The sequence below is a fragment of the Panthera onca genome, chromosome E2 (assembly GCF_046562875.1).
Source record: "Panthera onca isolate mPanOnc1 chromosome E2, mPanOnc1 haplotype 2, whole genome shotgun sequence".
Taxonomy (NCBI): Eukaryota; Metazoa; Chordata; class Mammalia; order Carnivora; family Felidae; genus Panthera; species Panthera onca.
The window spans coordinates 11,261,518-11,280,319 of record NC_138353.1 but is presented as its reverse complement, the minus strand read 5'-3'; the positions used below and the strand labels follow the sequence as shown (position 1 = coordinate 11,280,319).

Below are 18,802 nucleotides of genomic sequence, written 5' to 3'. Positions count from 1 at the left end.
CGTGCTTTGAGACTGCCAGTGTCTCACAGTTCTTTGGAAAGACAGGCATGCCCAGGGAAGGGGGGAGCCGAGGGGTGGGAGGCAGGAGGGCAGGATCCCCACCCTCTTCATAAACCTAACAGTTAAGTCGCACTTACCCTGGGCCAGACGTGTGCTGTGCATTTTACTTATGTAGCGTTATGGGTGCTGTGAGCCCTGGGTCCCCAGACGAGGAGACTGAGGCCCGGATGCTGACTCCCCTCTTCCTGGCTTGTAGAATTCGCTTTCTCGGTGGGATTTCCTCTGAATGAAAAATGCTTTTTTTTTTTTTTTTTTTTTTAAATGCCTACACCTGGTATGGGGTTCCCATTTTACAGATGGGCAGCTGTGGTCAGGAGAGAGGGGTGAGGGGTTCTGCCACCTGTCGCTTCTGTCAGGAGATTGGGAGAAGGATTGTGTGTGTGTGTGTGTGTGTGTGTGTGTGTGTGTGTGTGTGAGAGATGGGTCAGGGAGGCCGGGTGGATCCCTCCCCCAGTAACCCCGTCCCCCTAGGAGCTGCGGGAGCGAGTCCTCAGAGGGAAGTACCGGGTCCCTTTCTACATGTCAACAGACTGTGAGAGCATCCTGCGGAGATTTTTGGTGCTGAACCCAGCTAAACGCTGTACTCTCGAGGTAAGCCCTGGTCCCGGCCCCCTCTCACTACAGCCTTCTTGCCCTCACTTTCGTCTCCTGTGCCCATCTGCCTGAGATCGCTGCTGGAAGGTGGGGGGAGCCGGGCAGCCCGAGAAAAGGCTCCCGGGCCCGTCTCGACGCCACCCCCAGCTTCGCCCACTCCCCGCCATGCCAGTAATTAGCTAATGAGCTCCTAGGCTGATTACAGGGTGCCGGGGACCCAGATGATGCGGAGGAGGGAGGTGACATCGGGAGGCTCCGACGGTGGGGGGGGGGGGGGTGTTGCTGGGGTTGTGGTGAGGAGGCGCTGGCTCTCAGGAAGCCCTCGATTCTGGGGTGTTAGGTCTTGGAGGGGGTGGGGGGGGCAGGGCACGCAGCCCTACTTGAGGGCCTGCCTGGGAGACGAGGAACTGTATTTTCCCCGGTTTTGTCTGACGTCTGTCTTCCCCCTTCCCTATCCTGCCCGTGATTCCTGCAGCAAATCATGAAAGACAAGTGGATCAACATTGGCTATGAGGGTGAGGAGTTGAAGCCATACACGGAGCCCGAGGAAGACTTCGGGGACACCAAGCGAATCGGTGAGGGTCGGGGAGAGCAGGCGCCCCAGCTCCTCAGAGCCACGGGCCCCCCCGAGCCAGGGGGAGGAGCTTCCCAGCACCTACAATACCCCTTTGATGAGCGCAAGGCAATTAGGGAGAGTGAAGTCGGGGCTCTGATCCCCGTGCTGCTACTTCCTCGCTGTGTGACCCTGGGCAGGCGGCTTCCCCTCTCTGTGCTGCCATTGCCTCATCGGTAAAATGGGACAGCCATAGAACCTGTCATAGGGCTGTTGTGACTATGAAGTGAGTGAACCCCCATAAAGCACTTGGTTTTGACTCTCAAGACACAAAAAGAAATCACAGCTCACTTCCAGAAATGTTGGGGCACAAGTCATCGGTAATCTGTACGTTTGGGGAGAGCCCCTATGTTGGCATGTGCCTCACCCACCAACCCTTTGGTCTCAAATCCTCCGGCCTGGAACCCTTGAACTCTGGACCCCGAAGGCATTAGCCCCGCAAGAGCCCCTTAGGAGCCGTCCGCTCACTGGCCGTTATACAGTGGAGGAGACCAAGGCCACCGTCAGAGCTGGTTACATTAGTCAGGACTTTTGTGGTTATATGTTAATGGAAAACCCAAGCCATTCTGGCTTCAACCAATAATAATAATAGGCTGAGCCATTTGAAATTGGTGTTTTTATGGGTCCAAATTTGTCAGCGTTAGCACCTTTGTCTGGTATAACCTACAAGTGGTAACTTATTCACGTAACTGAAAACGCCAGAGTATGTCGACCTTCAGGCACAGCTGGACCCAGGCGCTCAAAGACAGTCGTTGGAAATCTTAGTGGTGGCTCCTGTCCCCGGAGGCTCACGTCACAGGAGCAAGCTGGCAACAGCATATACTAGGGGCCTGGACACCCCGGCAAGGAAAGAAGCCACTTTCCTAAATGTTCCAACGAAAGCTCTAGGCTGGTACCCATTGGCTACCCCTGAACCAGGCCGTGGGGATGGAGTGCTCTGATTGGCCAGAACTGGGTCATACGCCTGCTGTGAACCAATCAGTGTGGCTATGGGGATGGACTACTCTGTTGGGTCAGGCCTGGGTGTTACACCTGCCCTTGGGGGCTTGGCGCAGGCAGGAGTGGGCCAGGTGATCCAAGCGGGAAAGAAATGTTCTTCCAAGGAAATCGGGGTGCTGCCGACAGAAGGGGGAATGGATCCTGAACAGGCCAAAGAGCAGGCGTTGCTGTGTGGGGCAGAAGCGAGTCCAAGGGAAGGGTCTGGGGAGATTGAACCTCCTCTCCATCCCCCTCTCCCAGAGGTGATGGTGGGTATGGGCTACACGCGGGAAGAAATCAAAGAGGCCTTGACCAGCCAGAAGTACAACGAAGTGACCGCCACCTACCTCCTGCTGGGCAGGAAGACTGAGGTCAGAAGGCGCCAGGGGCATTTGGGATGCGCGATGCCCGGGGTGGAGGGACTTCTGGGGCAGAGCGGGGGCAGAGGCTGAGGCTCTTCGTCTGTCATCCTCCTGCAGGAGGGTGGGGACCGGGGCACCCCGGGGCTGGCCCTTGCACGGGTGCGGGCGCCCAGCGACACCACCAATGGAGCGAGCTCCAGCAAAGGCACCAGCCACAGCAAAGGGCAGCGGACCTCCTCGTCCACCTACCACCGCCAGCGCAGGCATAGCGACTTCTGTGAGTATGGCCCCATGCCCTCCCACACCGTCCCTGCGTCACATCGGGGTCACCTGCACCAGAAGCCCACTGGAGCCAGCTGCAGAGGAGAGAGGAATTTTGCATAAAGATTGCAGGGATGGTACAGGGAACTTGGAGGCGGGAATGCCCAGCCAGGATCAGGAAGGGATTAGAAACTGGAAAAGCAGCTGGAGTAGACACCCTCTGTTCCTCTGGTTTTGCCTTTTTCTCTCACTTATCTCACCTTATCTTTTTCCTAGTTTCTCAATTCCTTCCATCTCTGTTTTGGAGACCAGCCCAAATGGTAGCATGAATCCCTTTGGTCCACTTGTCAGGCATAGAGTTCTCATGTCAGGGTCCACTTGGAATTTAGCCACTGTGATGGGGACACAGGAGGACACATTGCACAAAGTGGCTGCCGAGAGCTTGCCCTCTGGCTCTCCTCCGCGCTGAAAGGATGGGAGGCCCTTCCTAGTGGAAAGGGGCTGGGCGGACACCTACTTGGACCCCACATTCTGTAACTGAAAGATAGTCATCACCCACAGAAAATAGATCCCACAACCACCACCACACATTAGGCATGGACGCTTCTCTTACCTACACCCTCCTCAAATGTTAATCCTCCCAACTATCTTTCTTAAGATTGTTTTATTATTTTTTTTAATGTTTGTTTATTTTTGAGAGAGACAGAGCATGAAACGGGGTAGGGGCAGAGAGAGAAGGAGACACAGAATCCGATGCAGGCTCCAGGCTCCGAACTGTCATCACAGAGCCCGATGCGGGGCTCAGACTCACGAACCAGGAGATCATGACCTGAGCTAAAGTCCGACACGTAACCGACTGAGTCATCCAGGTGCCCTGCCCCCAACTATATTTTAAGCAGCTTTGTTGAGATATAATTCACATACCATACGATTCACCCAAAGTGGACAATTCAGTGGCGTTAGTGTATTCACAGAGTCGTGCGGCCAGCCCCACAATCCATTTTAGCCCATATTCATCGCCCCAGAAAGGAACTCCACAAGCCCCAGCTAGCCATCAACCCCCAAACCCCCATCCACTGCCCCTAGCCCCTGAGAACCACCAGTCTATTCCCTGTCTCTACAGATTCCCCTATTCTGGACATTTCTTATAAGAAGTTTACAACATGTGTCCTCTTGTGTCTGGCTTCTTTCACTTAGGCTAACGTTTTCATCCATGTGTTAGTGGCCCTTTTTCCACCTATAAATAGCCGGATCGGTCCAGAAAGTCCCTAAGGAGCTCAAGACTCCAGCATTCTATGGTTACAACGTGGTAACCTTAAAAAACACCCACATGGAAATCTTCTGGGTTCCCAGGGTTCCCGGAGGGTTGTCGACAGGTGCCCTGTGTCCGTCATTTACAGACCTTATTATGCTTCTGGGACTTCCAAGCATTAAGGTTCCTGAGAAATTAACACATAGACGTTTCAATTGTCTGAAGTTCGTGAACACATTCAAATCCGCTGGTTCTAAAACCGTAATCTCCTTACTGAGATGTTCTAAGGGACCAGATTTGTTTGTTTTGTTTTTGAAACGAATACAGTCACATCCTTCAAAATTTGACAGTACAAGGAGGGTAGACAATAAAAAACTTTTCATCGAACACCTGTCTCCCGGTTATCCGTGGAGGCAGCCACTGTTAATCAGTTTTATATGACTTCTTTTGGGGAGATTTTATTCACATATAAATAAATAGAGTTAATCCTTGAACAATACTGGGGTCAGGGCACGAACCCCCTGTACGTTGAAAATCCACGTATAACTTTTGACTCCCTCAAAATGTAACTGCTCATAGCCTACTGTGGACTAGACGCCTCGCTGATAACATAGCCCGTCAACACATAACTTTGTATGTTGTCTGTGTTATATACTGTAGTCTTACCATAAAGGAAGCTAGAGGAAAGAAAATGTCCTTTAAGAGAATCGTTAGGAAAAGATAATTTGCAGTACCGGATAGTCTTTATCGAAAAAAATCCCATGCGGAGTTCAAACGCCTGTTGTCCAAGGGTCAACTGTATATATAAGATAGATATGAAAAGGAGAGACAGGAAAAGAAAACAGCCATAAAGATGTATAAATACGATGCTAACATAGTCACGCACCATAAAGGTAATATTCTCACCTTGTAAGACAAACGATTGCCTCTGAAGATGTTCATGTATAAATATGTAGATAGAGATAGATAGAAATAGATCTGCACATTTCCCCTTTTTGGTACAAATGATAGGACACCGTGGACCTCAGGCTGTTGCCTTTCCTGCTGTACAATCCATCGTGAAGATCATTCTTTGTTGGTACACAAGCAGCTTCCTCCTAGCTGCAGAGTATTACATCGGATAGAAATATCTTGGGGCGCCTGGGTGGCTCAGTTGGTTGAGCCTGCGGCTTCCGCTCAGGTCATGATCTCGAGGTTTCTGAGTTTGAGCCCCAGTTGAGCCCGGAGCCTGCTTGGGATCCTGTGTCTCCTCCCTCTCTCTCTGCCCCTCCCTCACTCACGTTCTGTCTCTCTCTCTCTCCCTCTCTCTCTCCCCCTCTCAAGAATAAATAAAGTTTAAAAAAAAAGGGGGGGGGAGAGAAAAATATCTTGGGGCACCTGGGTGGCTCAGTCGGCTGAGCGCCGGAGGTCGGCTCAGGTCTTATCTCACCGTTAGTGAATTCGAGTCCGGAGCCCGCTTCAGATCTTTTATCCACCCCTCCTCCCACCCTTCCCCTGCTTGCACGGTCTTTCTCAATCTCTCTCTCAAAAATAAATAAATCTTAAAAAAAAAAAAAAAAAATCTTGACTTGACTTAGACATTCCCCCAGTGACGAGCACTCAGGCTGTTGCCAGTCTTTCGGCCTTAAAAGAAAAACAAGGCTGCCGTGAATAAACCTGCGTGAGGATCACATATCATGTACGTGAAGTTGGGCAGGGGGATCAGTGCACGCATTCGTCACCCGGACGGATACTGTCAGAACGGCCTGCGCGGGAGCTTGTAGCCTGCGTGGGGAACTCTCCGGTTCCGAGGGTCACCCACAGTAGGTTCGGGCTTTTCCAGGGGACGCTAGCCCTAAACTGCCCCCTCCCTCCCCCAGGTGGCCCCTCCCCCGCACCCCTGCACCCCAAGCGCAGCCCAACCAGCACGGGGGAGACGGAGCTGAAGGAGGAGCGCCTGCCAGGCCGGAAGGCGAGCTGCAGCGCTGCCGGAAGCGGGAGCCGGGGGCTGCCCCCCTCCAGCCCCATGGTCAGCAGCGCCCACAACCCCAACAAGGCAGAGATCCCAGAGCGGCGGAAGGACAGCACGAGCACCCCGGTGAGTGGCCCGGCCTGGGGGCGGAGACCGCCTGGTGCACGTTTTCCAGACCCTGCTGTTTCCCAGCCTGCTCCCCCAGACCACCACGCAGGACTCCTGGTTTCATTCATTCATTCATTCATTCCATAGACATTGGAGCGCTCTCTCTCTCTCTGCCGGAGCTTGTGCGTGACCGCTAGTGTATAAATTAGCATTCAGTGTCAGAAAGAAGCACGTTACTTGCTTTAGGTGGGAAGGACTTTATTTATTTACTTTTTAAAGCGTATTCATTGATTTTGAGAGACGCGGAGCGTGAGTGGGGGAGTGGCGGGGGGGCGGGGAGAGAAAGAGACAGAATCCCAAGCAGGATCTGCACTGCCAGCACAGAGCCTGACTCGGGGCTCGATCCCATGAAACCGTGAGATCATGACCTGACCTGAAACCGAGAGTCAGATGCTTAACCAACTGAGCCCCCCGGGTGCCCCAGAAGAATTTTTTAAAAATATTTATTCATTTATTTATTCATTTATTTATTTATTTATTTAGAGAGCGACAGAGCGTGGGGGAGGGGCAGGGACACAGAGAGGGAATCCCAAGGAGGCTTCCGAGGGTCAGCACAGAGCCTGATGTGGGGCTCTATCCCGTGACCTCAAGATCACCACCCAAGCCGTCATCAAGAGCCAGACAGACGCTCAACCGACTGAGCCACCCAGGCACCCGGAAGGGTTTCAATACCGGGAATTAGGTACTTACAAAGTTGTCAAAAGGACCAGCGGAGCAGGCAGGGGATGATTAGACCCGCAGGGGTCACACCACAGCACAGCAGGTCTGACCCGCCACAGGGGCTGCTTAGCCCCTGGCACTGTGGAATTCAAGAGCACGTGGTGGTGACGATAATCCAAGGCTCAGAAACTTTCTTCTCTACCAGAAGGGCTCCTGGATGCCCGGAAGTCTGGAAAACGGGCACTGGGGCCCTCCGGAGGCAAAGACCCTCATCCCGTGACCTTGCCCATGGAAGGAGGAGGCAGAGGGGACATGAAGGCAATTACCATCCCATTTCCACCTTCCAAATCTTCCCGCGGGCAAAGGTGGCCAGAACCAGAGCTCCAGAGGAGTCTGGGGGATATAGTACTGGGCTTCCCTGCCTCTGCAGCTCCTTAATGTTTTTTTAATGTTTATTTCTTTTGTTTTATTTTATTTTTTGAGAGAGAGGGAGACACAAAATCCGAAGCAGTCTCTGAACTGTCAGCACAGAGCCTCCAATGCGGGGCTCGAACTCATGGACCGTGAGATCATGACCTGAGCTGAGGTCAGACACTTAACCAACGGAGCCATCCAGGCGCCCCTTTAAAATTTTTTTAATGTTTGTTTATTTTCTTTTTAAATTTTTTTTTTTAACGTTTATTTATTTTTGAGACAGAGAGAGACAGAGCATGAACGGGGGAGGGGCAGAGAGAGAGGGAGACACAGAATCGGAAACAGGCTCCAGGCTCTGAGCTGTCAGCACAGAGACCGACGCGGGGCTCGAACTCACGAACCACAAGATCATGCGTGACCTGAGCCGAAGTCGGACGCTTGACCGACTGAGCCACCCAGGTGCCCCGGCTCTTGTTATTGTCAAGGTAAACCCACACCTTAAAAAGGTAGAAAAGAAGAGGAAATTAGCCCCCAGAACGTAGAAGAAGGGAAATAATAGACGGTAATAAAGGAGAAAACAGAAGGACCCTAGAGAAAACCAAAAAAAAGCTGCAGTCTGGTTCTTGAAAAGGTTGGTGCGATCATTGGACCCCACAAATTACTAATAGCAGAAGTGAAAGGGGCACCTGGGTGGCTCAGTCATTTGAGCATCCAACCCTTCATTTTGGCTCAGGTCGTGATATCATGGTCGTGGGATTCAGCCCCGAGTCAGGCTCCACGCTCTAAGAATACTTGGGATTCTCTCTCTTTCTCTTTTTAAAAGAAAGAGGGAGGAAAAAATGAAGAAGGAAGCTATGTTCTAACATAAAGAGACAGTCAAAAGCTATTAGGAACCACCTTATGCCCATAAATGTGAGAGCTTAGATGAAATGGATAGATGCCTTCAAAAAACACAAGTAACTAAACTTGTCCGAGAAGAAGCAGAAAATCCGAACCGCCTTATATTCTTGTTCAAGAAACTGAATCCGTGACTTAAAACTTTCCCATAAAGAAAATTCCAGACCCTAAGTGGTGGGATTCTGCCAAACACTGAAAGAAGGAATAACACCAGCCAACTTTAGAAAGGCTTCCAGAGGATAGAAAAAGAGGGATCACTTCTCAGCTCATCTGGGGAGGTGGCATAATCCCGATGGGCACCCCATGATCCAAGAGAGCCCACAGTCCCATGCGGGGGTGGGGGGTGTCTAAGGGGACAGACGTCAGTGGTACAAAGTGATCAGGGCTGCAGCGGGGGCCCTGAGAAGGCTCCTGACTCAGCCGGGGGCCAGAGGCGGGGGTATATTATGAACCGACACCAGAAAGTTCCATAGGTGTGTGAGTCAAGGGGAGAGGTGGGAGGAATAGCCAAGCAGGTGGGCTAGCCTGTGCAAAGGCCAGGAGGAGGCACCAAATGTACCCAGAAGAAGTATGCTCCAAAAAGCTTGACGTGGCTGGCCCGTACCCAGGTGGGGCAGAGCTGGGAGAGGAGTGAGCAAGGCGCCCCCCACACCCCCCCCAGGCACCGCCCCTGAGCCACCCTCCTCAGCACCCGTCTCAGCAACGTGACTCTCGGCCTGGGTTGCTGGGATGGCTCATTAACCTTCCCTTTCTCCTGGAGTAAACCATCACCTACCCGCTCTTGGGCCCCTGCCTCCTTCATAATGAGGGAGGCCAGAGAGGGTAAACGGGGAGTTAAGGGGTGTCCCTTCGCCCCCTCACTCCCTCCTGGCCGTGTTCCCCACAGAACAGCCTCCCTCCCAGCATGATGACCCGAAGAAACACCTACGTTTGCACAGAACGCCCTGGGGCTGAGCGCCCGTCCCTGTTGCCAAATGGCAAAGAGAACAGGTATGGAGAGGGGACAGCAGCGGGGAGTGGCGGGCGGGGGGGTGGGGGGGAGTAGGGGAGCAGGACCCTCCTTTGAGCTAAGATGATAACCTTTGTGGGGAAGGGGTGCCGTGGGGACTGGGGAGCGTGCGTGTCTCTTCTTCCCAGAATCTGCCCAGGTCCTCCTCCTCCCAGACCCCCCTGAAAATCTTCCCCTCTTAATTAATTAATTAGTCATCAGCATCAGGAAAGCAGTTTGCCCTGTTCTCCGCCTACGAGCCTTGGGAAACAGAGTTGAATTTTTTTTTTTTTTCCTCCTTGAATGATCAATTTTTAGAACTTTGAGAGAAGCCCCAGAATGTCACAGCTTCAACATCCTCTTGTTGGCTGGTTTTCAGACTAGTTTTCCTGAGTCTGTTCGATGTCGTTCAGCTGGCAAGTGAGGGAAACCAGTGCAGACTGGCTGGAGCCTAAAAAAGGGAATGAATGAGTTCACATCGCGGTTCAAGTTCAGGAGGGGGGCGGGCTTCAGGATCACGGCACTCCCGCCCACCGGGACTATAGGGCACGACACCGAGGTGGTGCACGCTGGGGAAAACCTGATAAACAGGTGGTACTGTGTGGTGGGGACAGGATGTGGGGTGCTCGAGAGCACTGATTCTGTGGCGGCTAAGTTCTGAGTTCAAATCTTGCCTCCGCGCTCTGCTAGTCGGATTGTCTTGGCCAAGTCCCTGAGCCTCGCTTTCCTCCTCTGTAAAATGGGGCTGACGTTCCCTGCCTCTGGGCCCCGTGAGAGGGATCCGGTGGAGATCGCTTGTGTCCCGTACCTGGCGCAGGTTCTGTGACACAGAAAGCATTTGATGAGTGACCGCTAGTTTTGTGATTATTAAATAAAAATAATAACAGTGGATGCTCATCAAGCGGTAAGAGTATGCCAGGCCTTCGTGTGTATTTGCTGGTTGAATGCCCCTAACGACTCCGTGAGGTAGACCCCGGTGTCTCCATTTCACAGCTGAGGAAATGAGGCACAGAGAGATGAGGGAACTTGCCCAAGGCCACACAGCTGGTGAGTCAAGGAGCAAAGAGCCCACACTGACGCCAGCGTGTGTCTCCAGTGTGAACGCTGTAACGCATAGCCTTCCAGTTCTGGCTTCGATGAAACCGAGGCTTAGTCTTCCCCGATATAACCAGCCAGAGGTAGGCAGGCAGTCTCCTCCAAGGACCCAGATTGATTCTGCCAAACTCAGCGTGAGGCTCCAGCTCCGGGACCGAGGCCAGTGCACCAGTGCACCATTTCCTAACCAGAAGGAAGGATGGAAAGAGAGTGGAGCGCGGGCTGCATTTTTTTTTTTTTTTTTTTTTTTCCCAGAGGCATGACCCAGAAATAGGACAAAGTACTTCTGTTTGCGGCCCACTGGGCAGAGAATAGTCCCATGACCATCCCGAACTGCAAAGGAGGCTGGGAAATGTAGTCTCTCGCTAGGTGGCCATGTGCAACATGCCCGCTCTTAGAAGTTTGGTCACTAAAAGTAAAACAAGGAGGACGGATTCCAAGGGAGGGGTGGTGGCATCTGTCATGGTCAGGCCCTCCTGTCAGGACTGCGAGGGCCTGGAGGAGGGTCCTGGGACACTGGAGCCACCACTGCCCACACAACAACAAAAGTTAGGAAAAGGGTCCCTTTTCATCTGTCAGCACATTCTCATAAGTGCCTATGATGTTCACATCTATTCCTATCCCGAGTTTGAATAATGATACTTGAGATAGCAAAGTACAGTGTTTGCAAAGTTGACTCGGTTCCTGCGGTTTGGAGGCAAATGGCAAGGGATTCATCAAAAAATGTAATCTGAATCTATTCAGTTGCTGCGTTTGGAGAGAGGAGAGTCAGGATACGTTTGGAGCGGGTAGGGGTTGAAGAAAGGGCAGTTTGAAGAAGGGATGACTTAGGAAGACAGAAGAGTCCGTAAAACAACTAGGGTCATATAGTACACAGCCTGCCCAACTGTACATGGCAGCCCTTTCTCTGAGCTCTAGGTCTTTCGAGGTTTCTGATCTCAGGACAGGACAGCGAAGAATCAGAGGGACTGGGGCCTCGGCCTGCCTCGAGGCCCCACTCTGACTTGTCCCTCTCTGCCCACAGCTCGGGTACCCCACGGGTGCCCCCCGCCTCTCCCTCTAGTCACAGCCTGGCTCCCCCATCGGGGGAGCGGAGCCGCCTGGCACGCGGTTCCACCATCCGCAGCACCTTCCACGGTGGCCAGGTCCGGGACCGGAGGGCAGGGGGCGGGGGAGGCGGGGGTGTGCAGAATGGACCCCCCGCCTCTCCCACGTTGGCCCATGAGGCCACACCCCTGCCCACTGGGCGGCCCCGCCCCACCACCAACCTCTTCACCAAGCTGACCTCCAAACTGACCCGAAGGTGAGCCCCAGGGGACGTGGGGGGCAGGGGTGGGGTGGGGGGAATGGGACCTAACCTGTCTTCTGCTCTGCTCTGCCTTCTGTACCCTCACATCATCATCATCACCTCCTCCTCCTCTTCCTCCTCCTCCTCCTCCTCCTCCTCCTCCTCCTCCTCCTCCTCCTCCGTCACCCTTCACCTCGCCCCTCACACTACAGGGTTACCCTCGATCCCTCTAAACGGCAGAACTCTAACCGCTGCGTTTCGGGCGCCTCTCTGCCCCAGGGATCCAAGATCAGTAAGTCCCGCCACCCTCTGCTGTCCCCGGCTCTGCCTCCCTGTCTGCATGTCTGACCTGTGTGTACGGGCGAGGGGAGGGGGACTCTGTGCAAGCGGGAGGGGCACGGGTTGGGGGATCTGGCTTTCGTTTACTCATTTAATAAACAGTAGTCTGGCCTCTGGAGCCGGACTCTTGAGGGGCGGACCCTAGCTCTGCTGAGTGACCTCGAGGAAGTCACTCAACCTCTCTGGACCTCACTTTCTTCTGTAAGACGGAGTAGCGGTGACAGTGCCTTCCTCAGAGGGTTATCGGGTGGACTAAAAGGTGGTGTACGGGCTGAGCTTAGAATGTTGCCTTGCAAAAATGACGTATGTTTACTTACTGAGCGCCTGGCGCGATCTTAGACCCCGGATGGAGGGAACAGAACGTGTAAAATCCCAGCCCAGGCAGAGCTGACGTTCTACACGGGGACCCAGACAGTAAATGAGTACTGAGAAGAAAAAGGGCAGGGAAGAGGGGGGCAGTTTTAAATGCAGCAGGCCTCACTAAGGAGGTTTGAGCAAAGCCGGAAGGAGGGTGTATGTATGTGTGTCCGTGGCCTTCTATACGTACCTGTGTGCCTCTGCCCTCCCCCACCCCCTTTCTCTTTCGTCTTCCAAATTCTTCAGTATCTTTCCTACGACCTGCACTAACCATTTCAGAACGGGCTCCCCCTCCTGGGCACGGAGACTCCCAGCCCTCCCCAGCCCAGCTCCAGCCAGCAGGGAGGGACCAGGGCTGAGGCAGGGGCTGCCCAGAGTCCTGGAGGCAGTGGGTTGGGGGAGGGGGCTCCGTGTGTGCAGATTAGACACTCTGCCCCCCTCCCCTCCTCTAGGGTCACAGACGAACCTGAGAGAATCGGGGGACCTGAGGTCACAAGGTGAGTGCATGAGCCTACCCTGACTGCCACACTAGCCCCTCCCCCTTTGCCTGCCTCAGACCCAGCTGCCTCGTGTCTGCACCTCCCCTATCCACCCCCCCCCCAACACACACACACCATTAGATGGGACCTGAGCCTCCTCCAAGCCAGCTGCCTGAATGTCCCTCTGACCCTTCTTCCTCTGCCGGCCCCTCTTATGCCCTGTCCCCCGTGACTTCCTCCGATTTCCACCCCCATCCATGAACATTGTCCCTTGACCATATTTAACGTCAGCCTGTTCCACCTATGACCAACTCCTCCTGTTGGCACACCTTGCCCCCCCCCCCCCCCCCTTATCCAACGAGGCATAAGTGTTGCCAGGAGCTCTGGCACACATTACCTGTGCAGCCCCACATGGTAAACAGTTTAGACTTTGAGGGCCAGGTAATCTCTCGTCGTGCCTATTCGGCTGTGCCATCGTAGCACGAAAGCAGCCATAATCAGTACAAAACCAACCGGGTGGTGTGGGGGTGCGATAGACCTTATTTACAAAAGCAGGCAGCCCCATGCCACCTCGCTGAGCCCCGCTTCAGCTTGACACAAGCCCAGTCCCTGTAAAGACCCCAGTGCAAATAAAGAACCGCCCCTCCGGTTCCAAAGGTCCCAGGACTGACTCTCATTGGCTGGAACGGAGTCACGTGCCCATCCCTAAACCGATGCCTGTGGCCAGAAGGGTGGAGGACTCTGATTGGTGGGATCTGGTCATATGCTCAGCTTTGAACTAATCGCAGTGGGCAGGGAGGTGGAATGTGTTCATTGGCCGGAGCCGAGTCACGTGCTCAGCTTGGAGCTAAAAGGCCAAGGCCGCCCCGCCTAGACCAGAAAGACGGGATGTGCGATGCATCTCAAAGAGGAGCGCTCTTGGTGCTTGGGGTGGGATGGTTCTTCATTGGGCTGGACCCACTCACACACTGCAGCACATGCATCATCCCTGAACCCCCCCCACCCCACCCCCAGCTTAATGCCAGCGGCACCCCCATCCTCAAACGTTGTGGTGCTCCAAAAGCCTCCAGAAATTTCCAGATACCTCTGGAGGGACGGTATGGCTTTTAGGCGAGAATCCCTGGTCTAGAGTGAGGAGGGTTGGTCCTCTGAGGAAAAAGGGATTATTCCCAGGAGGAGGATGTATTAGGAAACCAACCAAGCAAAGAGACTCCTCTCCCCCCCCCCCCCCCCCCATAAGAGACAGGAATCAATTTCTCTGTCACATGAACCATGTGACTGGGCCAGGCTGGCAGGGCCCCTCTGTTCCATGAGGTCATGCAGGTACCCAAAGGTTCTTCGATCCCCAACCCTTAGGGCTCTGTCTTCCTACTAAGTCGAGGTTGGTTCTGGCCGCAGCCGGGGCGTTCTTATAGGAGGTGGGGCAGGAGAGCCGAGGGCTTGCGGGTTTCCTTGGAAGGGGTTCCCCCTACCCCCCCCCCCCCCCCCCCCCCGCTTGCACTCACATCCGGGACTTTTGCACTCGGGCCGCAGCAGAGGCCGGGCAACGTAGTCTCCAGCCGGGCAGCCGTCTGTACCACTGAAACTCTGTCCCCGTCCCTGGGATCAGAGAGGGAGGTGGGTTTTGAGGGACGCCTAGGAGCCCGTTCCCCGGGTGGGAAGCGTGGGTTACCCCTTTCCTCTCCTGTCCCCGTCTTTGACCCGTGATCTCTCCCCGCCCCAGTTGCCATCTACCTTGGGATCAAACGGAAACCACCCCCCGGCTACTCCGATTCCCCTGGAGTGTGAAGCTGACCAGCTCACGCCCGCCCGAGGCCCTGATGGCGGCTCTGCGCCAGGCCACCGCGGCCGCCCGCTGTCGCTGCCGCCAGCCACAGCCGTTCCTGCTGGCCTGCCTGCACGGGGGTGCGGGCGGGCCCGAGCCCCTGTCCCACTTCGAAGTGGAGGTCTGCCAGCTGCCCCGGCCGGGCCTGCGGGGAGTTCTCTTCCGCCGCGTGGCGGGCACCGCCCTGGCCTTCCGCGCCCTCGTCACCCGCATCTCCAACGACCTCGAGCTCTGAGCCACCGCGGGCCCGGGTCCCCTCTTCTTCCTCTCCCTCGTCCCCTTCGCCTCTGCGGCAGGGAGAGGGGGCAGGGAGGGGAGTCTCCCTCCGTCATCACCTCAGCTCCCGTGAATCCGACGTGGGGACAGAGAGTGTCCCCTGCGCTGTTGTCCGGGGCCGCTGGGCAGGAGAGAAAAGCTTGGGGGCAGAGCAGGGGGAGCTGGCACCTTCCTCGAGCCTCCAGCCGGTCCTGCCCCCGCCCCCCATCACCCCAACGTGGGGCACCTGAGGAGACTCTGGGGGCAGGGCAGGCGCAGAAAGGGAAACCGAGGAAACTTCCATTCCCACCCCCTTTCCCCCAACAGCTCAAGAATTAGGCCTTGGGCGGGGGCCGGAAGGGTTGCTGAGCCTAAAGACTGTAGAAGAGGGGAGGGGGGCTGGGAGTGGGGGTCAGAGAGGCAGATTCCTTCCCCTCCCCTGCCCTCCCCTCATGCTCGAACCCCCCCCCCCTTCCTGCCCCAGGCTGGCGCGGGGCACTTTGTACAAATCCTTGTAAATACCCCCCACACCCTCCCCTCTGCAGAGATCTCTCGAGGAGCTGCCGGTTTTTAAGTTATTACACCCCCACCCTCCTCCTGTCAGCCCCCTCACCCGCAGCCTGTCGCCCAATAAACTTAGGAGAGTCCCCCCTTCCCCACGCGGACCCCGGGCTTTTCCTTCCCTGCCCTCACCTGCGGCTGAGATGAGGAGGTGCGTGACTTTGGGCCAAGTGGTTCCTCCTCTCTGAGCCTCGGTTTTCTCATCTGCAGAATGGGAGTAGTGGTGGGGGGTGAGGGTCAAGGATGATTGTGGACGAGGGCAGGACAGAACTCAGCCTCATCCAGGAGGCCCCCGGTTCCTATATCGGTCCCCCATTCATCCACTCACGTGCCCACCCACATGTTATACCGGACTCTAAGCCACTTCTTAACTCCAGTAGTACATTTATTCAATAAACAGTCATTGACCTGTGCCTACTCCGTGCCAGGCCCGGTGCTGGACACGGAGACACAAGGAGCCCCTGTCTGTGGGGGACGGGGGTTCTGACACAAACACTAGAGAAACCATTGCTTTGGGGAGGCCAGGAGAGAACGTGAGGGGAGTCGGGGAAGCCACTCCAGAGAGGAGAGGATACCGGAGTTGGACTTTGAAGGACGAGTAGGAGTTGACCGCGTATGGGGTATACGCTGGGCAAAAGCCGGTTTGTAGGAGTGCGTGATAAGCCTTCAGAGAACTTCGGGTAATTTCGGTGTGGCTGCTATGTTGGGGCCGGTGGAGAATTAGCAAGAGAAATACCGTTTTAGGACTAATAATCCATCCACACATAAGCAAAAGTTATTTGTTTGCTTATGTTCCTTAATAGTCTGGGGGTGCCTGACTTCAGGTATGGCTGGATCCAGGCAGCGGGCCACCTCACCTCTGGTTTTATTTTACCGTGAGGTTAGTGGTTTCACCCAGCAGTTCCAACCTCTCACCCCTTTGTCTAGTTTCCCTTCGTCTAGCAGAAAGTTGCTCATTGCCTACTTTTGTCGAAAATCCCAAGACAGGCTCTTATTGGCCCAGAGAAGTCATGTGACCATCCCTGAACCAGTCACTGTTGCTCTGGAGTGGCCAGGCCCCTACCTAGAGCTGGACTTAGAGGGGTTCCCCAGAGGAAAGTCCAGGTGACCTTAGCCAGAGGAAGGAAATGGAAACTGAGTAGAGTTAAGCAGTAGGTTGGGGGCGGGGGGGGGGGGGGGGGAGCGGAGGAGCTTGTTTACAAAAGGCCAAAGTGAGCGAGGGGTGGGCTCTCATCCAAGGGCACTGGAGAGCCATTGGAGGATTGTATGTAGGGAAGAAGCTTAGTTTACTGTGCCTCAGTTGCCCACTTGGGGCGTGGTAGAGTCTGCCCTTGTGTTCTTCATGGGGCTGATAGGAAACTAAAATGAAAACGGGGGGTTGGTAGAGACTGAGTGGTCAGCGTGGAAAAATTCAGGGTCTGGGGCAGAACCGCATTCCTGCCTTAAGAGCGAGGCCAGAATAGGGGTCTGCTGCAAAGTGTATATATTGAGTCGTGGGAGTGGGTAGGGTGGGGACCCCACCAACCCTGTCTGGAAATCTCAATCCCTGAGGGCTTCCCGTATGCCCAGCCCTGTGCTGGGGACATAGTGGTGACCAAGACTGCCCCAGCCCTGCCGTCATCAGGCTCAGTCTAGTAGAGAAGGCAGCTGCATCCTCAGTGATGATCCTGGGTCCGGGGGTGGGGTGGGCAGAGGCTGGGGAGGGCCAAGGGGGTGCCAGTCGTAGCCAGGGAGGGCTTCCTGGAGGAGGAGCAGCTCAGCAGCAACTGGGAGAATGATGAGCAGCTAGCTAGACATGGCGGGTAGGGAGCTGGTGTTCTAGGTGGAGGGAACGGCTTGTACAATGGCTAAGAGGCAGGAGAGAGCACGGCAACTGGCCTATGGCTGGCAGTGAGCAGAGTCACCGGGAGACACGAGGCTGGAGATGTTGGCAGGGCCCTGAAGGCCGTGGAGAGGGGCTTGGGCTTTCTTCCAAGGGCACTGGGGAGCCACGGCAAGGTTGTGAGCAAGGGAGAGGCAGGGTCAGGTTTATGCTGTGAAGGGAGCGAAGAAGACAGGTCGGGAGGTTAGGGAGAAGGTCGAAGTGGGACAGAAGGTGGGGAGACAAGGGCCAGATTTGAGGCTTATGAGGCAAGATGGGCAGAACGGGCACCTGGACCGCAGATTTGGCTCAGACCGGGCGGCTGGAATGTTTGTGGTCCGTGTGGCTCCCCGGCGCAGGGGGCGGTTAGAGGACGGAGCTGGGGTTAGTGATGGGATCTTCATTTGGGGACAGTGTTGTAAAGGACACCCTGACATCTGACAGATCCTGCCTTTCTCTTCTAACCTTCCTGTTTCAGCAATTTCTCTGGGAATTCTCGGAGACCTCCTCTGGCCTCAGTTTTCCGCTGGAAAACAGAGTACATTTCTTGATCTCTAAGGGCCCTTTACCTGTGTGACTTCAGGTTTGAAAAATTCCCTCCTCCAGGTCCCTGAGGATTCTAACACTTACTCTGCCTCACGTTTCCTTCTGAAAGCTTTGCCTCTTTTTGAGGCCGCCGCTCTGCCTTTGCTAGTGGAGACCTCAGCCTATTGGGTCGAGCAGAGGTGATTGACGTGGTCAACACCCAATCCACGTTGACCTGCTTCTGGCCTTCTATTCCCCGCCCCTCCCCCTGTGCCCGACCCTCCTTCCTGGGACCAAGCTCTCCAAAAGGTGGGTCCCTGAAGACTTCGCGGGGATGCTAGGCGCCAAGCCCCGGTCTGGAGGAGGAAGGCGCATGGGCACATGCGTTAAGGTGGGAATTGCAGGGTGTCAGGAGCAAAAGTGTACAGACGAGTCATGGGCGAAAAACGGGAGCGATGAGCCTTCAGGGAAAGGTGCGCACCTCAGTTTGAAGAATCGAAACTAATAGGACTGCATTCTAGGAGATGTGGGGAGCTATGGCAGGTTCTTGAGCAAAGAAAGGGAAGTTTAAAGGACTGGCAGCAGCTATGGATGGATGAGGGGAGGTCACACAGAAAGAGGCCGGTGAAAAGTATAACGGGGTATATGTGAGGAGATGCACGTTAGGTCTCCAACCGGAGGCCCGTGAGCCAGATTCAAGTCTCAGACATTTTGTTTGGCTTACGTTTCTCCCTGGTGTGGGTCCTGTGTCTGAGATCCGAGCACGAGTGATTGATTGGGAGCGGAGGTTGGGAAGGGGTCACGCCTCTCTGGCTCTCAGATTCCTCGTAGTTTGGGATCGGACTGTGCACTTGCCTCATTTTAGGGATGGGGTAAGACACGACTAGGGAGGGCAAGCCGCACAGCGGCCAATGGCAAAAGCCCCTCGTCCTCTTGCTCAATTGCTATCGCACGAAAGCTAAGGCCGCCGTTTCTTTTATTTGTTGCTTTGAGTGTAGAAAAAGCATGAGCTCCAGATG

General features: G+C 54.9%; 1 protein-coding gene across 2 annotated transcripts in view; it reads left to right on the top strand.

The window, feature by feature from the left end:
• MARK4 (microtubule affinity regulating kinase 4) overlaps positions 1-15,810 on the top strand; it is a 30,195-nt gene extending 14,385 nt beyond the window's left edge. The window contains exons 9-18 of one of the 2 annotated variants that reach the window (XM_078439680.2): positions 532-651; positions 1,130-1,229; positions 2,507-2,616; positions 2,725-2,884; positions 5,980-6,197; positions 9,097-9,200; positions 11,318-11,596; positions 11,794-11,873; positions 12,730-12,774; positions 14,480-14,666. In XM_078439680.2, coding sequence (XP_078295806.1) covers positions 532-651; positions 1,130-1,229; positions 2,507-2,616; positions 2,725-2,884; positions 5,980-6,197; positions 9,097-9,200; positions 11,318-11,596; positions 11,794-11,873; positions 12,730-12,774; positions 14,480-14,544 — 1,281 coding nt within the window. In that variant the 3' untranslated portion in view covers positions 14,545-14,666. Of the gene's footprint in view, positions 1-531; positions 652-1,129; positions 1,230-2,506; positions 2,617-2,724; positions 2,885-5,979; positions 6,198-9,096; positions 9,201-11,317; positions 11,597-11,793; positions 11,874-12,729; positions 12,775-14,479 lie in introns of both variants that reach the window. The other variant, XM_078439681.2, reaches the window with a different exon arrangement.
• Positions 15,811-18,802: the final 2,992 nt, after the last annotated feature.